The sequence below is a fragment of the Pelobates fuscus genome, chromosome 4, assembly GCF_036172605.1.
Source record: "Pelobates fuscus isolate aPelFus1 chromosome 4, aPelFus1.pri, whole genome shotgun sequence".
In the NCBI taxonomy this organism is placed as follows: domain Eukaryota; kingdom Metazoa; phylum Chordata; class Amphibia; order Anura; family Pelobatidae; genus Pelobates; species Pelobates fuscus.
This window is the reverse complement of record NC_086320.1, coordinates 330,244,921-330,263,849: the sequence shown is the minus strand read 5'-3', so window position 1 is coordinate 330,263,849 and position 18,929 is coordinate 330,244,921. Positions and strand designations below refer to the sequence as shown.

The following is an 18,929-nucleotide window of genomic DNA, read 5'->3' as shown; positions in this document are numbered from 1 at the left end:
ATAAAAAAAAGTTTCATTTTTAACCACATCTTACAGTGCAATGTGTTTACTTTCAAAGTTTGTATCGCTTGCTCTGTTAATTGAACTTGAATCACACACCTGTGGCTACTACAGGCTCTAGAAGGCAGTTTACAGAGTAGGAGGTAAGAAATTCTTAATTAAATAAACATTTAAACAAATTTAAACAATGACTCTTTTTCAGGAAGTGTGTAGGGAAACTATGTCTCAGTCAGGGTAGGTGTAGCTAAACAATGTGATTTAACCCCTAAATGGCAGAGAATTTAACAGTTAGACTGCAGATGCATGATCTGTACACCACAACCACTTCATTTTGCTACAGTTGTTCTGGTGCTAAGGGTGCCCCTTTAATGCTCGTTTAGGTGCAGACAGTAATACCGACAAGATGATAATGAGCATCTTTATGCTCCACAGAAAGCCATACTACAGTATTTCTGATCTGAAAGGTAGCTATTATATGGCGTTATACCAATCTGTCAAGTGATGATCAATTGTAATCGGTTTTATGGATTAATAGAAAGACAAAACTGCAAATAGAAATATAGTCATATGCTCCAAAATAAACATATTGTTACAAACTTACTGAACTGTAATTGTGAATTGTAGCTCATGTACTGCTCAATAAAAACAAACACTCATGGAGTCATAATAGAATGTAAACTCAGATATAAAATTAAACAGTCTATTTACAGAACAGCTAATTGGAGTGACTTGGGCAATTTAGATGAAAACAACAGAACTGTTCTCCAGTTTTGTTGAAATGTGATTTCATTCCCACATGGTTATAGATTCTGCAAGTCAGGTCTTAAGTCACCCAGGTTTGTTGTTTAAGTTTTGTTCTAAACAAGATGATCAAGTACTTTAATATTGCAGATTAGGTATTTTTAATTTAAATGTTTAATTATAAAGCGGTATCTAAAATACATCTGTTTTTTAAAATTTATTTTAAAAAGCTCACTTTCATCTAGGCATATCGAGGCATGTATTTTTGATCATACATTCAGGGAACTGTCCAATCATAACACCACAACAGTTTATAAACAAGCCACTTGTCCTTTTCTATACATCCAAACATAAGACTGTTCTTGAGATCAATAGTATTAGTTATAATCTACTGAAATATTTATTTATGTTTATACAGCTTGACTTGATATCCAATGTGTTTGTTTTTTTGTAAAATGCATTCTAAATCTGTTTATCCAATTTAGTGTTATTATTATAATCCCAACTGTATGTTAACTAAGAATACATTTTCATTTAAACATAATAGAAAGCATTATTTGGAATTATAGTAATTGTTTAGTGAATAAACGACAGTGGGTAAAACACAGAACCTTTCAGTGGGGATGTAATCCTTGGTAAAGCAATAACACTATAAACTCTTTCAAAGGCAAAAAATATCTGATTGGAGCTTATTTGGTAGGACACATACAGTCAGAAAATCTAACAGTATGTGACTCATTATTGCTAAAACACAACTTCATATGACTGGTGGGAGCATGCTTTGCGTTAACAAATCTCACTTTTGTTTTTGCCCCCATTTTTCATGAGCTGAACTCAAAGATCTAAGACTTTTTCTATGTACACAAAAGGCCGATTTCTCTCAAATATTGTTCACAAATCTGTCTAAATCTGTGTTAGTGAGCACTTCTCCTTTTCCGAGATAATCCATTCACCTCACAGGTATGGCATATCAAGATACTAATTAGACAGTGTGGCAAAGATGCCTCTGCCACGTGTTCCTGAGATATCCGGGGATGTGACTCTTGAGGGGTTTCCATGCCTGCATTAAACAGTCTACTCCCAGCATTAAGCCTCGGCTCATGTGTGGGGGGAACAGCTATACTGCTCTTATACTGCTATACTCTCTGGAGAGAGGTTTTTCCCACTGGGAGCTAGATCTAGGACTTGGGTCCAGGGTGGCAGAGAAGGCAAGACCCCAGCCAAGCTGCGGCAGCTAAGAGGCTGGAAGTTCTTATAATGTCCCAGAACAGTGCTTATGGTGCTCGGTGATTACTAGGAAGCGTGATTGGCGGAGGTACCCAGTCAGGGTGCCAATCGGTCCACCACAGACAGCATGATTATGGCACAGGTGTGCCTTAGGCTGGCCACAATAAAAGGTCACTCTAAAATGTGTAGTTTTATCACACAGCACAATACCACATATGTCGCAAGTTTTGAGGGAGCATGCAATTGGCATGCTGACAGCAGGAATGTCCACCAGAGCGGTTTCCCATTAATTGAATGTTCATTTCTCTACCATAAGCTGTCTCCAAAGGCGTTTAAGAGAATTTGTCAGTACATCCAACTGGCCTCACGATAATGCATGATAATGCACGGCCCCATGTTGCAAGGATCTGTACACAATTCCTGGAAGCTGAAAACATCCCTGTTCTGCATGGCCAGCATACTCACCGGACATGTCACCCATTGAGCATGTTTTGGATGCTCTAGCGTATCAGCGATCAGCGTATACAACAGCGTGTTCCAGGTCCTGCCAATATCCAGCAACTTCGCACAGCCATTGAAGGAGTGGACCAACATTTCACATGCCACAATCAGCAACCTGATCAACTCTATACAAAGGAGATGTGTTACACTGCATGAGGAAAATGGTGGTAACACCAGATACTGACTGGTTTTCAGACCCCCCCACGAACTCCCCCCAGGTGGGTGGATTATCTTGGCAAAGGAGAAGTGCTTACTAAAACAGATTTAGACAGATTTGTGAACAATATTTGAGAGAAATAGGCCTTTTGTGTACATAGAAAAAGTCTTAGATCTTTGAGTTCAGCAAATGGGGGCAAAAACAAAAGTGTTGCATTTATAATTTTGTTCAGTGTAGATTTCAGACTTGAGATGACGTTGGCCAACTTCTGATAAACAGAGAATCATTGGCAGTAGCAATCTTTGTATACTATGATCATACTTTTAAAAAATTGTCTCAGTCACATGGACATTTACCACCTCTTTTCTCATGAGGAAAACTAGCACAGCTTTATGAAAAGGGGAGGTCAACACTCATACATAGGGAGCTGACGAGATGTCTTATATTTACAACATAAAGTCATTGTTTTAAAATTCTTTTTAATTATATTGAGATTTTGAACTTATAAAATGTTGATGGTCCCCTTAAAGTGTTTATAACTCTTCTTAGACAAGGTTGTGATCACTGTGACATAAGTTTTTAACATTAGGTATAGGACCCATTTTTACAGAACCGATATTAGTAGGGCATTTTTATAAAAAGGATCAAATTGGTGGGATTGTGATTGAGTTAACATAATTAATGGCTTATCAGCATCTTTCTATATGGCAATAAATATCCCATATGAGATTATAATTCACCATTTTTATTATTTTTTTACTTCAGGAGAGGTACTGTTTAATATTTAAAATAATCTATGTGATATTCAGTTGTGTTATTAATATTATTACAACTTAAAATTTAACAACAGTTTCTAAAACCTGAAATGGACTCTGGTATAAACAATTGCAGATCAGATCATACATCGGTCTCTTTTATTGTGAAACGCAAGATAAAAGTTTTGTCGGAACTTATTAATGAACTTGGTCTGAAACTTTTATTTTTGAGTGTTACTACTGAGTCTATGTATAATCTCCACGTTGCTATTGTTATATTTGAGTAAAAAAATGCCAAAAGGTTCATATATACAAGAATTGTTGTGTTAAATGTAAATCAACACGTGAAAGTATTTATACAGATGGCGTTTGTGGCCTTATTCACACCGCAAACTCTCTACAGGGATTCCGGGGCAGCTAAAAGAACAACTGGGCTTAATGTCTACTCCCCAGTCTCACAGTGAAATGCTTGGGATATACTGTTCTGATTGTTATTGTATCTGATGAGGCAGTTTTCCACTTCAGTAAGCATGTAAAAGAAACCTATCCAAATTGCCAGTATGGCGTAAAGCGAAAATATTTGAAGACTAAAAATAAAACAATCTAAGGGAGTCAAGCATGTTAGGATAATATGAAAAGCCAGAGAGTGGAAGTCTTAAAAAATATCCAATTGAAGTAGTATTCATTCTAAATGATACTTTAGAATGCGGCACTAACACGGCCACTTAATTGTCCGTTTACTAAAAAGAATTCATGTATCTACACATTGGGCTAACCAAGTGGAAATATATAATTAAAAAAACACCAACTGATACCGCACTCAAGAAAGAAAGTATCCAATAAACCTGCTCAGATCTTCATGCTAATAAAAAAGTACATCAGAATAAAAAAAAAAACATTTGTCTAAAATTTGTAGATTTGGTAAACAATACAATGTTAACTTTATACCCCTTTAAGTCAGGCTAGAAAAACCTCTAATTATATATTTCAAAAGATCCGAATAGTACTTGCACTCTGTCAACACAAAAGGTGCACGTATCTGGGTCACCTCTAAAGACCTTAAATCACAAAATACAAAACCCCCAAAAGATACCGCACTCAAGAAAGTATATATGAATATAAATTTATTGCCACAACTTAATAAAATTGGAAATCGTTCTCATCTATCCTGTGTAAAGACACCAATGGTATATAGATAGTCCTATTCAATGGTTCGCCCACCACTATGAGAGTGTAGAGACAGAGTATAAAACACTGAATGTAAGTTCCCCAACAAGTGCTGTCTACCTATATGCGTTGATGACGTCATGACGCTCCGCTTAAGATGAATGGCGGGAACGTTGGCTTTTAAAACAGGGCCATTTGAAGGGATTAACTCCCGAGTGCGCAGCCCCGGATTTACCTGCCTCTATCCAGCTGACCCAGAGTGACCTTCCAAGGACGCTCATACCCCGGACTTACCTCTACCCTGCTGGTTCAAAGAAGATTTCCCAAGGATACCTACACTGAACAAATGAATTGGAAACTTTGGGTCCTTTTTCCTGTGCTTTAAGGAATCTACACTGCATCTACAACTCAGCAGGAGGCCTCCCAGACTATCTTTGGGTGAGATCAAACCATGACTTTATGCCAGAACTTTATTTTTCTTATATATATAATATTTTCCCTTTTTCCCTTCTTTTCTTTTTACATATTTTGCCTTTTTTGAGATTTTGATATTTTTTTTTATAGGATCTACACCTTTATACTCTGGATAAGGATATACCTATAGATTTCAAGATGATATTTTACGGAATCTTTCCCCATATAATTACCTATATACCCTTCCATTGTCTCAGAGTATCTTATGCTTAATAGAGGATAATTAGATGTTTTTCTAGCCTGACTGAAAGCGGTATAAAGTTAACATTCTATTGTTTACCAAATCTACATATTTCAGACAAATGTTGTTGTTTTTTTATGTACTTTTTATCCATTCATGCCTTTTGTCTCTCTTTTTACCTATTCAATCCCTTATGTATATTTGACCCTGTAACTTTCAGAAACGCTATAAAACCTGTACATGGGGGGTCCTGTTCTACTCAGGAGACTTTGCTGAACACAAATATTAGTGTTTCAAAACTGGAAAATGTATCACAACAATTATATCATCAGTAAAAGTGCTGTTTGTGTGTGAAAAATGCAAAAAAAGTCACTTTCACTGACAATATCATCGCTGTGATATGTTTTACTGTTTTGAATCACTAATATTTGTGTTCAGCGAAGTCTCCCGAGTAAAACAGTACCCCCCATGTACAGGTTTTAGGGTGTCGTAGAACGTTACAGGGTAAAATACAGTGATAGCAAATTAAATTCTCTGGGCTTTCGGCCTGGGTTGGCAGGCAGGTCCCTTAAATTGCAATCAATAAAATAACTTAATTATGTAAAAATATTACATAAATACACACGTAGAATTTAAATATATATGCATATTTATATATTTGAAGTCTACGTGTATATTTATATAATTATTTATGTAATTTTGTATATGGACATATGAATAGTTTGCATTCTTTTTATTTATTTATATATACATAGATATATATACAATTTCATTATAAGTGTATTTTGATATAAATATATATATATATTAATATCAAAATACAGTTAGAATAAAATTTCGTATAGATATATAATTTTTTTTAATTTTTATTATTAATTTAATTTTTTTAATTTAATTTAAATTACTTATTATTCATATTTTATAATAATATATATATACAATATATATAGTTATTATATATATTATATATATACGTGTTTAATTTAATTATAAGTGTATTTTTATATTAATATATGTACATATTAATATAAAAATACACTTAGCATGACATTATATATATATGATATATAGACATATGTTATATACGTATAATATATGTCTATATATCATATATATATATATATACACATATATAATAATATTTTTTTTTATTAACTTTCACTTTAATTTTTTTTATGATTTTACAGTTGCAGGGAGACTGCCTGTCAGCACAGACAGTCCCCCTGCAGGCAGATACTTGGACACCTATTGTGACCATGTGGTCGCCCTGTTGGGCGATCACATGGCCACAGGGGTCCTAAACCGCCATGGGGAGACTGTCTGGGCTGCAGGCAGTCTCCCCACACCGGGAGCACCGCCGATCGCCGCCGGGGGAACGACGGCGATCGGGTAAGTACATTGGACGGTTAGGACGGTTCAGGACCGTCACCGGTCGGCAACGCAAAAATGCCGATGACGGTCCTGAACCGTCCTCCGTCCTTAAGGGGTTAATATGTATGCACATCAACAGGACACACACATACATCCCTACTTTAACACATAGTATGGCAATACTAAGTCACATACAAATACATAATTGCTTTAATATATTTGTAGCAGACAAATATACATTCCTCCATTCATACACACATTCACTACACTCAAATACTTACATGCAATCACACACTCTGTCAGGGGTCCGCGGGCAGCTATGAGGGGAGGCTGCACGCAACTTGCAGCACTCACCCTCAGTCCATCGCCGCCCGCGGCCTCTCCTCCTCCTACCTGTCGGCGAGTGGCGTCTCCTCTCCGCCGCTCGCATCCTCCACGCCTCCCAGCGGCAGCATGTATAACGCTGCACGCTGGAAGGTCGTTAATTTATGCAAACGCCGGGGTCACGTGAGTGACCCGGCGTTAAAGCAACAGTACCACAATCACAGTGGGAGGCGTAGATATCAGAATCAGGTTCAATCAGAATTAAACCTAGGGTATTTATACTTACCTTTCCTGTTCCTCCCTGCCCTGTTGTGCTTTATAGTATTGATACTGAACTTGTGCTTTCTGGTTACGTACTCTCTGGCTTGTGAATCTGGCTTTGTGACTTTCTCCTACCTTTTGACCTTGGCTTGTTTCTCGTTATCCTGTCTTCTGGTTCCCCTTACTCGGCTTGTCTCCTGACTATTCTGTGTGTGCTTAGCCCGGCCACTCTAAGGTTCGGTACTGCACCTTTTCTGTGTGTGTGTGTGTGTGTTAGCGTGTTGGATTCCCAGAATCGTGACACACTGACACTCAATATACATATGCTTTTATACTGACACTAGCAAAAAAAATAAAAAATCACATGCATCCCTCCAGACAGATCTTACACACTTAAGTACAAACATGCATTTTAGACAGGACTTTACACTGTAAACATCCATGTGAATACAGTATTACATGAGAGTTAGATTTAGCATTTAATTAAAAAAACATATATAAAACATATATATTTGGCCTTCAAAGGACCTGGGACTTTTAAGGCTATCAGTCCATCCCCACTTTTATGTCTTACTTTCAAATTCAACATAATGTAATTATGGATGAAATAAGAGGGTTCACTAGGAAGTGGTACAAGTCTGTATCCGAAGGCCTGGCTCTACAGTGCTTTAAAAGTTAGGAAGGCAAGTTTGTAGCACATTTGCCAATTTACAAGTGGCCAGTGGAGAATATTGAGGATGAGTGGCACGTGACAGAAGTGTTTTTGATTATTTAGTAATGTGACCATAATAGTTTGCAACTGTAGATGATTATAAATAAATTTCGGAAAGCCACATTTATAAAGCATTATAATATCCCATGCATGTTTATACAAAGTCATGTTTAAATGATGGGAAAAATTGTAAAAGCATCAGTTAATTCTTTGTAACTCGGCTAAAATAAAGAGATGTTATTTATGGAAACCAAAAGATCAGCTAGATCGTCATTTATCATTGCTACTAGACTATTGCATGACAGTAGTTGCGTAGACCACTTTTTTTATTGGAAAAAATATACATACATAGGATAAAAGTATGGTAAACAGATTAGATTAGTGGGGTGCTCAATATTCCAGCAGTAGAAGTGTTAAGGAATTAAGTCCTAAGGGTAATCTCTGTGATCTGTATGATAGGAAGGATTTTAGCCAGCTATGGATCTTACCAGGGCCTAACTAAACAGCAAGCTAACATACGTTTTGCCTATTCTCACAGATACATGTCTCTATGTTATGGTCTGCTTAGTCTAAAGCAGTGGTTCCCAAACCAGTCCTCAAGGTACCCCTACCAGTCCAGGATTTAGGGATTACATAGTTGTGATTAAGGTGTTTTTAGAAAAAAAAACACATTAAACACAGCTGGTAATCCCTAAATCCTGGACTGGTAGTGGTGTCTTGAGGACTGGCTTGGGAACCACTGGTCTAAAGGATAATAAAGACATGGACCTCTTGCTCCTGAACCTAGGAGAGTAATATCTGATGAGGCCCAGTGAAAGCCAAAATGATTCTCTGGAGTTGTATTTCTCATGCATGGCATTTTGGTACTGACTCCTGCAGTGTGTTTGATCCATCTTATAAGCAAATTACAGTTTCTCTTGAACAAGCTAAAGTGAGATAAGACCTGCATGAGACATAAGTGGGGACTAAAAAAAACTATTTTTTTCTTCTACTATGAATGTTCTTTTGAACCCTGTTTTGGCTCTTCACATGTTAATTTTCCACGTTATAATTAATTTGAAAGTGCTGTTAAACTAGTTCCCATTAACTCTTAACATTGCCTACCGGTGATTTTGCAGAGAGTATGAATATTTGCACAGCAATCCTATGCACCTCTTACAAATGGCCTCCCTCCTCATATAGTCTATGCAGTGGCGTACACATGACCCATGGGGCCCCGGTGCGAAAATTGATCCGTGGGCCCCCCCTCGCGCTTACTCTGCGCGGGCCGGGGCAGCAACACATGGCGGCGGGCACCTGGTCGCAGGGGTTGCAGGGCTGCGACCGCGGTATGTACGCCACTGCATGCAGATGCACACACACTTAAAGGACCACTACAGACACCCAGATCACATCAGCTCAATGAAGTGGTCTGGGTGTCAGGTCCCTCTAGTTTTAACCCTGCAGCTGAAAGCATAGCAGTTTCAGAGAAACTGTTATGTTTCACTGAGGGTTAATCCAGCCTCTAGTGGCTGTCTCACTGACTCACTAACACTCACACACACTAACACTCACACACACACTAACACTCACACACACACTAACACTCACACACACACTAACACTCACACACACACTAACACTCACACACACACTCACACACACACTAACACACACACACACAAACACACACTCACTCACAGACACACATGTTTTTTTTTTTATTTAATCCCCCCAGCCTCCCTACCTTTTGGAGTGCTGAGGGGATTCCCTGGGGTCCAGTGGTGCTGCTGGGCTCCTGGGGGGCCAGTCACCCGGCGGGCAGGCAGGCTGGCTGGTGCGCGAGGGAGCACTGTCCCCTGAGTGCTTCCTCTTCAGCTCCCTCGCGCGCCGCGTACTGATACCGGCGCCGGAAGATGACATCATCTTCCGGCTCCGGTATCAGTGCGGTGCGCGAGGGAGCTGAAGAGGGAGCACCCAGGGGACAGTGCTCCCTCGCGCACGAGCCAGCCTGACCGGCCGCCGGGTGTAAGCAGGGCCAGCCTCAGGGGGCCCGGAGGTGGCCGGCTCCTAGGCCCCCCAGGAGAAGAGGCTGGCCCAGAGCGTACATACCGGGTCGCAGGGGCGGCCGGGCCCCCTGGTGGGCCAGGCCCGGTCGCAGCCGCGACCCCTGCGACCCTGGTATGTACGCCACTGAGTCTATGTGAGGATTTAATTAGGAGACTGGGGACTAACAGATTTAAAATATACTACTGATCATATGTAAGTGTCCTGCAAAAATGATTTGGAACTAGATAGCTATATTATCCCATATATGTCCAAGAACAGACAAAAATAGAGCTTTCTCATGCTATCGCTTTTTTTTTTTTTGTGTGTGAGAGATGACTAAAATATTTTGCCCATCTCTAATCCTTAGAGATCTATATAAAATATTTGTAAAAGTTAAGAGCCAATAATAACATTTTTCATATATTTGTTTCTGGCTGTTGGGAATTGTCAAGTTCTGTTTTATTATTTTTTTCAGCTTTGTTATAATACAGTTATACTTTTGTCCAAACATATATTTATTATTTTAAGATATAATAGGAGCTTAATTGAGGTACATGTATATTTGTTAAATATATTTGTGCTTTTAAATGCAGTTAAAAATGGTAGTATCTATCTCTATAATGTTTCCACTTGTTTTCTGCAATATCTTTGTAATTCAATAAATTATGCAGTTTGTGTATTATAACAATCGGTGACATATTTCAATATTACCGAATATGTTAGCTCTTTTAAAAAAATGCAGTATTTTGATTACACATATGATAAATTATTAAATATATATTTATAATACAGTATTTAATAAAATGACAGTTTGAAAGAAATGTATAAACACACACACACATATATATATATATATATATATATATATAGTGTAAAATATTAACAAACATAATGCACAACATGTCTATATATGTGTGTTTTTTGTGTGTGTGTGTGTGTGTGTGTGTATTTGCACGTGCTGTATATATTTGCAAGCGTATTATGTACTCAAAATATATTCACCTATCAAGGCCTAAAACTTACAAGATACAGACGTACGTTACATGAAATAGAAAAAGATTTGATACTATACAGATTTAACAAAAGAATGTTATCTAATTGAGACCAACTGGTCTCATTGTTTCTTATAAACTTAGCAATATATTTAGTAAAAGGACTAAAACCAACAGATGGTTTCCTTTAAAGAAGTCAGACAAAGATTTTTCATACACAATAAATCAATTCCTAGTGGATTTCCAAGACAGTGCTCGAGGCAAAGAGTTAAGGTAACATTTTAAGCAGTGTTTACCTCTGTATGTATCCAGAACTGGTAAAGGAGGTTGAATTGAAGATGAACGGCAAACACAGATGGAGGAACAAAAAATGCCATTGGCCAATATAAAATCTATAAAAATGAAAGAGTATGATTATTTATATTCAAATTGTGCACATCAATACCTTCTAATGTGTCTTTTGCTACTTAGACTTTAAACAAGGTCATCCTGCGAAACCCCAATTTTTTTTTGTCAAGTCTCTATCCTCTTAAAATATGCTAGAATATTGGTGATTATGTGTTCCTAGATCACACAATAAAACTGTTTGGTTGAGAGTTTATGCAGAAAACAGCTAGTCTGGTGAATTGCAAGTTTTAGCGCAAAACGATCAAATAGCTACAATTTGATTTTTTTGTTATCCCCATCAACGCTAAGTTCGTTTTAAAGTGAAAAAATTAAAATCATGGGATACACAAACAAAACAAAACCAACCTTATTTAAATATATATATATGTATGTAATAATTATACACATATATTACACCTTCAGATAGAAGTTAGATTGTAAATAATAACACATATAGATATAGGAGCACTGTGTATATATCATTGTCATTTTATTTGGGTTTCTTTTTCTGTTACATGTATGCATCCTGTTGCCCCTATGCACGACGATCTCGGCAATTAAACACTTTAAATATATCCCTTGTCCGGTCTCAGGGAGCATCCTCCACTGAAAGAAGGAGTAATTCTCCCCCCAGGCAGGCGGAAACACAATGTTGCACTGCATCGTAGAGTTCACTACGATCACCATGGCAACGTGACGCAGCCGGGTCACGTGGAGGACCCCAGCTGACCCGGAACAAGGAAGTGTATGGCGCGCATGCGCAATAGAGCCGACTAGACGCCGTGCATGGGAGACAACAAGCAACAGCTGTATATTGGTAAGTGTTAAATGATTTCTAGTCCTATATAAGCCTGTCATTTTATGATGTGATTTTTATATGTCCTGATGAAAGCTCCAAGCAGGAGCTGAAACGTTGACCCTTTGGATTGACTTACAATAAAACAACGAATTCCTGGAAGACCTAGAGTGCCGGTATTATTTTTCCATTATCTTTGTATTATATTTTGACTGCACACCAGGCAATATCCTCATAGTTGGAGTGCTGGAATATCCAATTTTTGTATATATATATATATATATATATATATATATATATATATATATAATATATATATCCAAATAGTATAAAAAGTGCACTTATAGGACCTGTGAACATCAATAGTGGATTTAATGAAAAAAACAACAACTACATCTGAAAATCGATCTACGTATCGACCCCTGAGGGTCTTTCTCAAGGTCCCAGACTATATGATAACGTGGCAATAAATACATAAGTGCAGTAAATCACTTACCAACCCCTTGTGTTAAACCAACATGTGTTACTCCCACCACCTTCAGACTGATTCAAAACCCAGAACCAAAAACATGGTTGCTAAGCAACATGTAAACTGTGTATAACCGCTAATCCAAAAGCCAGAACATATAAGTGAGGGGGGATAAAAGTATAAAAAACTAATAACATAAAGGAATTCACTAACATGAAGTCCTATGAGTGCAACCTTTATACTATTAGGATATATGGAACCCAGCTAAGCACCAAGGCAAAGTTTACTACTGAAGAAGCCAGGAGAGTGCAGAGCAAATTTGTGTATATATATATACCATCCCCCCATGTTTCCTATATATAAATATATATATATATATATATATATATATATATATATATATATATATTAGGGATGTGCATGGGCAAAAAATTTAGTTCAGTTCGAAATTCTGGACTTCGGCAATTCGGGGCTTCCATAACCCTACCCCTAACGCTACCCATAACCCTACCCCTAACCTACACTTAACCCTACCCTTAACCCTACCCCTACAAGGGCTAGAGGTAGGGTCAGGTGTTAGGTCAGGGGCGGGGTTAGGTTAGGGGTAGGGGTGGGGTTAGGGTTAGGGATTGCACAAATTCATCCGAATTTAAATTTGGACCGAAACAAATCGCACATGTTTAATATATATATATATATATATATATATATATATATATATAACAGATAAAAACCTTGCACTCCTACTGACAGACTTTATCACACGGGTGCTTGATTGCACTGAATATACAGAAATAGAGATGGATCAGCACTCTTGGGATTCTTTGAACAAGTTTAATCACAGACAGTGTCACCAACAGTCAATGTTTCAGTTCCAGTAAGGAAATTTCATCAGGACAAACACAATTGCATTAACACAAGCATCTTATATTTATAGTACCCCAAATAGTGACTCAACCTTCACCTGTGCAGAGGCCTGGCATTCGCTAGTACAGAGAGCTCATGTGTAAAATATAGGAGACAGCTGTACCAATCATGTCTCCATACTGCGGGCTGGTTACGCTGCCTAGACAACCAGGATGCCGGGTCTCTCAATACGCTATCTTACCTTACCCAGACAACCAGGGTGCCAGCATTCAGAATGTGGTACTAATGAATAGAATGTGGGCTTCTAAAAGATGCGCTGCTTAACTCGGCTGAACACAAAGCTGGTGATCGCCCATTCTGAGAGCACATGTCTAAGGTGTAGGGGACCGCTATAGTGATTATCTCTCTATACTGTGAACTAAATTGCTTTGGTTGCCCTTCTATATTACCTGGACAACCAGGACATCAGGACTCTCACAACACCCTAATATTAATTAGGGTCCCCACCCACCGTTAATGAGTAGGGACCTGGGGTGGACATTAGGTCACTCTTATTATTTATTTAATTAATTAAGAAGACATCTAATGGTAAGTATGATATTTTATTTCACAGGGTTTGTTTATTGGCACCCCCTTAATATTATTAGTGTAAGGGGGTTAGGTAGGCTTTTTTTATTTTTTATTTGTGGTCCCCATCTGACTGTCATAGGTGGGGACCTGGGGGGGACATTAGGACCCCCCTTATTTATTTATTTAGGGTCCCCACCCACCGCTCATGGGTGGGAACCTAGGGGGGACATTAGGTCTCCCTTTAATTAATTAAGGTCCCAACCCGCTGCTCAAGGGTGGGGATCAGGGGGGACATTAGGCCCCCCCATTATTTATTTGGTCCCCCCCGACGGTCATGTGTGGGGGCCTGAGGGGACTCTAGGACCCCATGTTTATAATAATAGCCCCCAGCTGCGGGTCACGGGTGGGGGCGTGTGGGGGGTACTATGCCCCCCCCCACATTTTAGTTTTGTTCTCCACCATGGGGAAACGGGGTCCCCCCTTATTGCACTAGTGACTGGACAGCAATAGCTGTTTAGGCAACATGTCCCTACTCACGGCATGCCACGAGATGGGGCATGCAGGAGGATTTAACCTCCCTTCTATCAATATAGGGGTCATAGTGACTCCCATGCTGATTTAGTTTTAAATGACAGCGAGCAGCCAGAATCCTTTGCGGTAGTAACATCACTGCAGATTTGTGATTCCTGTGGGAAAGCAAGTCTTACGGCTTGACAGGTATGCAGAGTTTTGTTTAACATTGTGTTAACTAACTATATGTATATACACACAGTTGTGCTCATAAGTTCCATACCCTTGGAGAATTGGTAATATGCATATCATTTTTAAAGAAAATACGAGTGAGTAGGCAACACATATTTATTTTATTTCTAATGGGATTTATATTCAACTGTAGGTTATAACAGAATGGCACAATCATAAATCAAAACATGGCAACAAAGAAAAAAAAATTAAATGACCCCTATTCAAAAGTCTGCATATCCTTAGGTCCTAATACTGTGTATTGCCCCCTTTAGCATCAATGACAGCATGAAGTCGTTTGTAAAAGTTGTCCATAAGGCCCCTAATTCTTGCAGGTGGTATAGCTGCCAATTCGTCTTGGCAACATGTCTCCAGGTCATGCAAAGTCTTTGGTAATCTTGCATGAACCGCACGTTTGAAGTGTCCCCAGAGTGCCTCAATGATATTATGGTCATAAGACTGTGATGACCACTCCAGAACTTTCACCTTTTTCTGCTGTAACCAACTTGGTCTTGTGCTTAGGGTCATTTTTATGCTAGAAAGTCCATACACCCCCAAAGCATCAGTGAGCCGCCACCATGCTTTATAGTGGGGATGGTATTCTTTTCAATATAGGCCTTGTTGACCCCTCTCCAAATATAGCGCTTATGGTTGTGACCATAAAGTTCAATTTTGGTCTCGTCACTCCAAATTACAGTGTGTAGGAAGCTGTGAGGCATGTTAAGGTGTTGTCAGGGGTGTTGCAACTGGGCTTTTTTGTGGCTTTGGCACAGTAAAGGCTTCTTCCTGGCAACTGGACCATGCAGCTCATTTTTGTTCAAGTATCTTCGTATTGTGCTCCTTGAAACAACCACACTGTCTTTTTCCAGAGCAGCCTGTATTTCTTTGTTTTTCTTTGTATCCCAAACAATTCTTCTGGCAACTGTAGCTGAAATCTTTCTTGGTCTACCTAACCTTGACTTGATATCAAGAGATCACATAATTTTCCACTTCTTAATAAGTGATTGAACAGTACTGACTGGCATTTTCAAGGCTTTGGATATCCTGTGTGATTTCTGTGATCATTATGTTTTAAAAAGGAGCCAAACAACTATGGCTTATCTTTGGATAATAAATGGCTTCATATGATCAGTATCCTTCAATACAATATGTATTTGTTTTTGCACAATCAGTCCAATTTTCAAATTTAATTCCAAAATTTCACAATTTCTGCAAGCTTTTGTGCACAAATGTATACACACACACACACACACACACACACACAATTTAAAAAAATATATATATTTGTTTTTTGTTTTCTTTTCAGAATATAAGGTTTGTTTTGTTTCTTCACCTGTTAAATAAAAGTACTGGAATTGAGGGTTATGTAATTGAGAGTAAAGTAACCTATCATGTGTTGTTAATTGATTAATAATATTATGTGATGGTCTGCAGAATTATACCCTTCTCATTGTTACTGACTTGTAAATATCTTTAGGAAAATGCTTGTCTTAATAAATTATTATTTAATGTTAGTATTTTAGAGAGAGAGCACAAATACAAATATCAACTTGATAAGTTAAATGCAACTTAAATAGATAAAATAATGGGCTGTGGATTAACCAAGGCTAAGATATTATAGCATGTATTTAGAGGTGTTCACTACACATCTAGGTATATAAATTCTCTGGGGAGCTGAAATGTGTAATATTTTAAAGGTAGTTTGAATCCTACTAATGGTCTACAGGTGTGATTTAACCTAATACAACTTGCCAAATGTGGTGACTTTTTACTCGGCTAGTTCAATGTCCAATTTACATGATTTGCAATATATCTGTTACTATCATCAGGTGTTTTTATACTCTACTGAAATATTATACATTGTGCCACCGCACGAGTAATGCTACGAATCAAAATACATCAAGATCTCATCATTTTTGATTTCCTGCTAGGTTAATTACATCTAGAGTCTCTTTTTTTCATAGTTGAAAACTGTTTGCACACTTGCATTTTATCAAACATATGTTTCTTTACTTTTGGAATATCAGTTTATATGTGGTTAAAGTAGTGGTTGAAACACCTACCCCCAGGACTCATCACTCATTTATAAAGAATTATATAGATGACTCATGGAATATCAACTCACCCATTAACCCCTTCACAACCAAGTCTATATATAAAAAATAAAAATAAATATATATATAAATAAAATTAATATATTTTAATACCAGCTGCATCACTGGGCTAAAACGGCTACAATCTCTACATGAACACTATATATATATATATATAATTTTTTTTATTTTATTTTAAATAAAAATAAGCTATAATCATTTTCTCTGTTGTCCAATGCTCCCCTTCCCGGAGCCAAACAAAATGTCTATTATAACATATGCACTGAGCAAATTTAGGGTGAATTATATCACTGTCTCTTCATTTAAATCTAATATGTGCCATAGCAGTGTGAAGTTGAAGGGATTGAAAGATACGCATTCGATGACGCCTGCTAGCTGCAGTCTGCTTCAGAGATAGATGCCTGTTTTATTACATAAACACTGTGATGGATATGTAGTTTAGGGACATTTCAGCTGGTCTGTGGAGACGCTCTCTACACTGTAGCTTTCCAATCACAGTGCTTTACCAAGCAAGTCTTATTTATGTAAGGCTTGCCCTGTGATATCATCACCTTGAATGTCCCATATTTTTTCCTGACAGACAACAGACAAATAGGTATTGTCATTTTAGATTTAATTTTTTGACACGATTAGGTGGATCATTATCTCATATATGCCAGCACCCATGGAGGATATCATAAATTATTTCACCAGGCAATCTCCGAGGGAACTAGACAAACTCATTGATGATTTGTGATTTGTTTATTTCACAGTACAAGATAAAAGACAGGAGAAAGTTCACAGGAACCGGCAGGGATATATAAATGCTCCTAGCACTATGAAAGCTCTTTTATGAGGGGTATTTATCTGCAAGCAGAAAATGATGATTAAATGGACAGGTGAGACTGAGATATATATGGCAAATATGGTTTATCATTGTTTTTTCTTAATCTCTCTTTTTTTTTTATTAAGGCGGGTGAGAAAAATTACAGATTTTAGGAGTTAGAACAGATATACACAAGTGCATAGAATTGTAACATGTCCCTTAATATGTATACATCAACACGTTAAGCACAAGATTGCAAACTCTTAACAAAGTCAGCCCCATTGTCTAAAATATAGAAATGAAAGTTGTACAACCTAGGCATAGTTGTCTGATCTCGATGTGTGATCTAACCTTACCTAAATGTAAGACTGCAGACAAGTTAAGGTGTAGTTTGGTATCAATATTGAAGAACATGCTAGGTAAACAAGAGCTGTAAGACCGCTGGAACTGAATAAACTACTAAGTAATTGGTTTGCACAATATGGAGTTAAGAAGAAGAAGAATTAGTCATACAACTATTTCTGAAGGCTAGATGACCTCCTGTACCATAAGGGGAACTCTTTGCTTAATTATAAGTCCTTTAATTAGTATCAGCAAACTCCTTGGTTCAGTATAAGAAGAAAGAAAACTATCTGCTGCTTGTCAGCCAATACCGCAGGTAGACCACAGTAGAGAGTCAAGCTCCTTGTTTCCGCCACCTCAGAACACTGTGTGAATCCCTGGATGTCCCAATGCGGTAAAATTCTAGGGTTAAAATGCATTAGGTTCAACCCTCTTCAAGCCCAGGCCTTGATGGGAGTCAGTGCCTTATGTCTATAGATCCCCCTATTCTGAGTAGCCGGATTCTGGGCCTTCAGGCATTCCGGAGCTTGGAAAACCCTCTGGGTAAGTGGACAGCAGGATGGATTTGGATCCAAATGGGCACCCGACCCAGAAGAAAAGCGAATAGTCGCGGCCAAAACTTTGGTCTGAGTCACCGCAGGGAGAGCTGGGCCTGGGGTGCGAAGTCTGCTGTTAATGCCTGGAATATTTTGTCAAACTTAAACTATTGAAGGTGTGGTTTATTACATTTAATAGATTTTGCTTTACAAAACAATCATCATGAAACCTCCTTTTTGAATGCAATAGTGGTACCTTAATCAGTTATTACATTTTCAGGGAATTAATGTCTTACTTAGAGCCTTTGGATTCTGCATGTTGGATTAATAGAGGGTTTTACATCCAGGAATCTTAGGAACTTCTGAGTGTAATGACATCCCTTTATCCTTTCACAAATGGAACAGGGGGCT

The 18,929-nt window shown here is 38.0% G+C and overlaps 1 protein-coding gene across 1 annotated transcript in view; it reads right to left on the bottom strand.

Annotated features, from left to right (window-relative positions):
* Window positions 1-18,929, bottom strand: part of AGMO (alkylglycerol monooxygenase) — a 301,876-nt gene that overhangs the window by 117,362 nt on the left and 165,585 nt on the right. Inside the window, exon 5 of the mRNA XM_063450740.1 lies at window positions 11,188-11,283. Coding sequence (XP_063306810.1) covers window positions 11,188-11,283 — 96 coding nt within the window. The remainder of the gene's footprint in view (window positions 1-11,187; window positions 11,284-18,929) is intronic.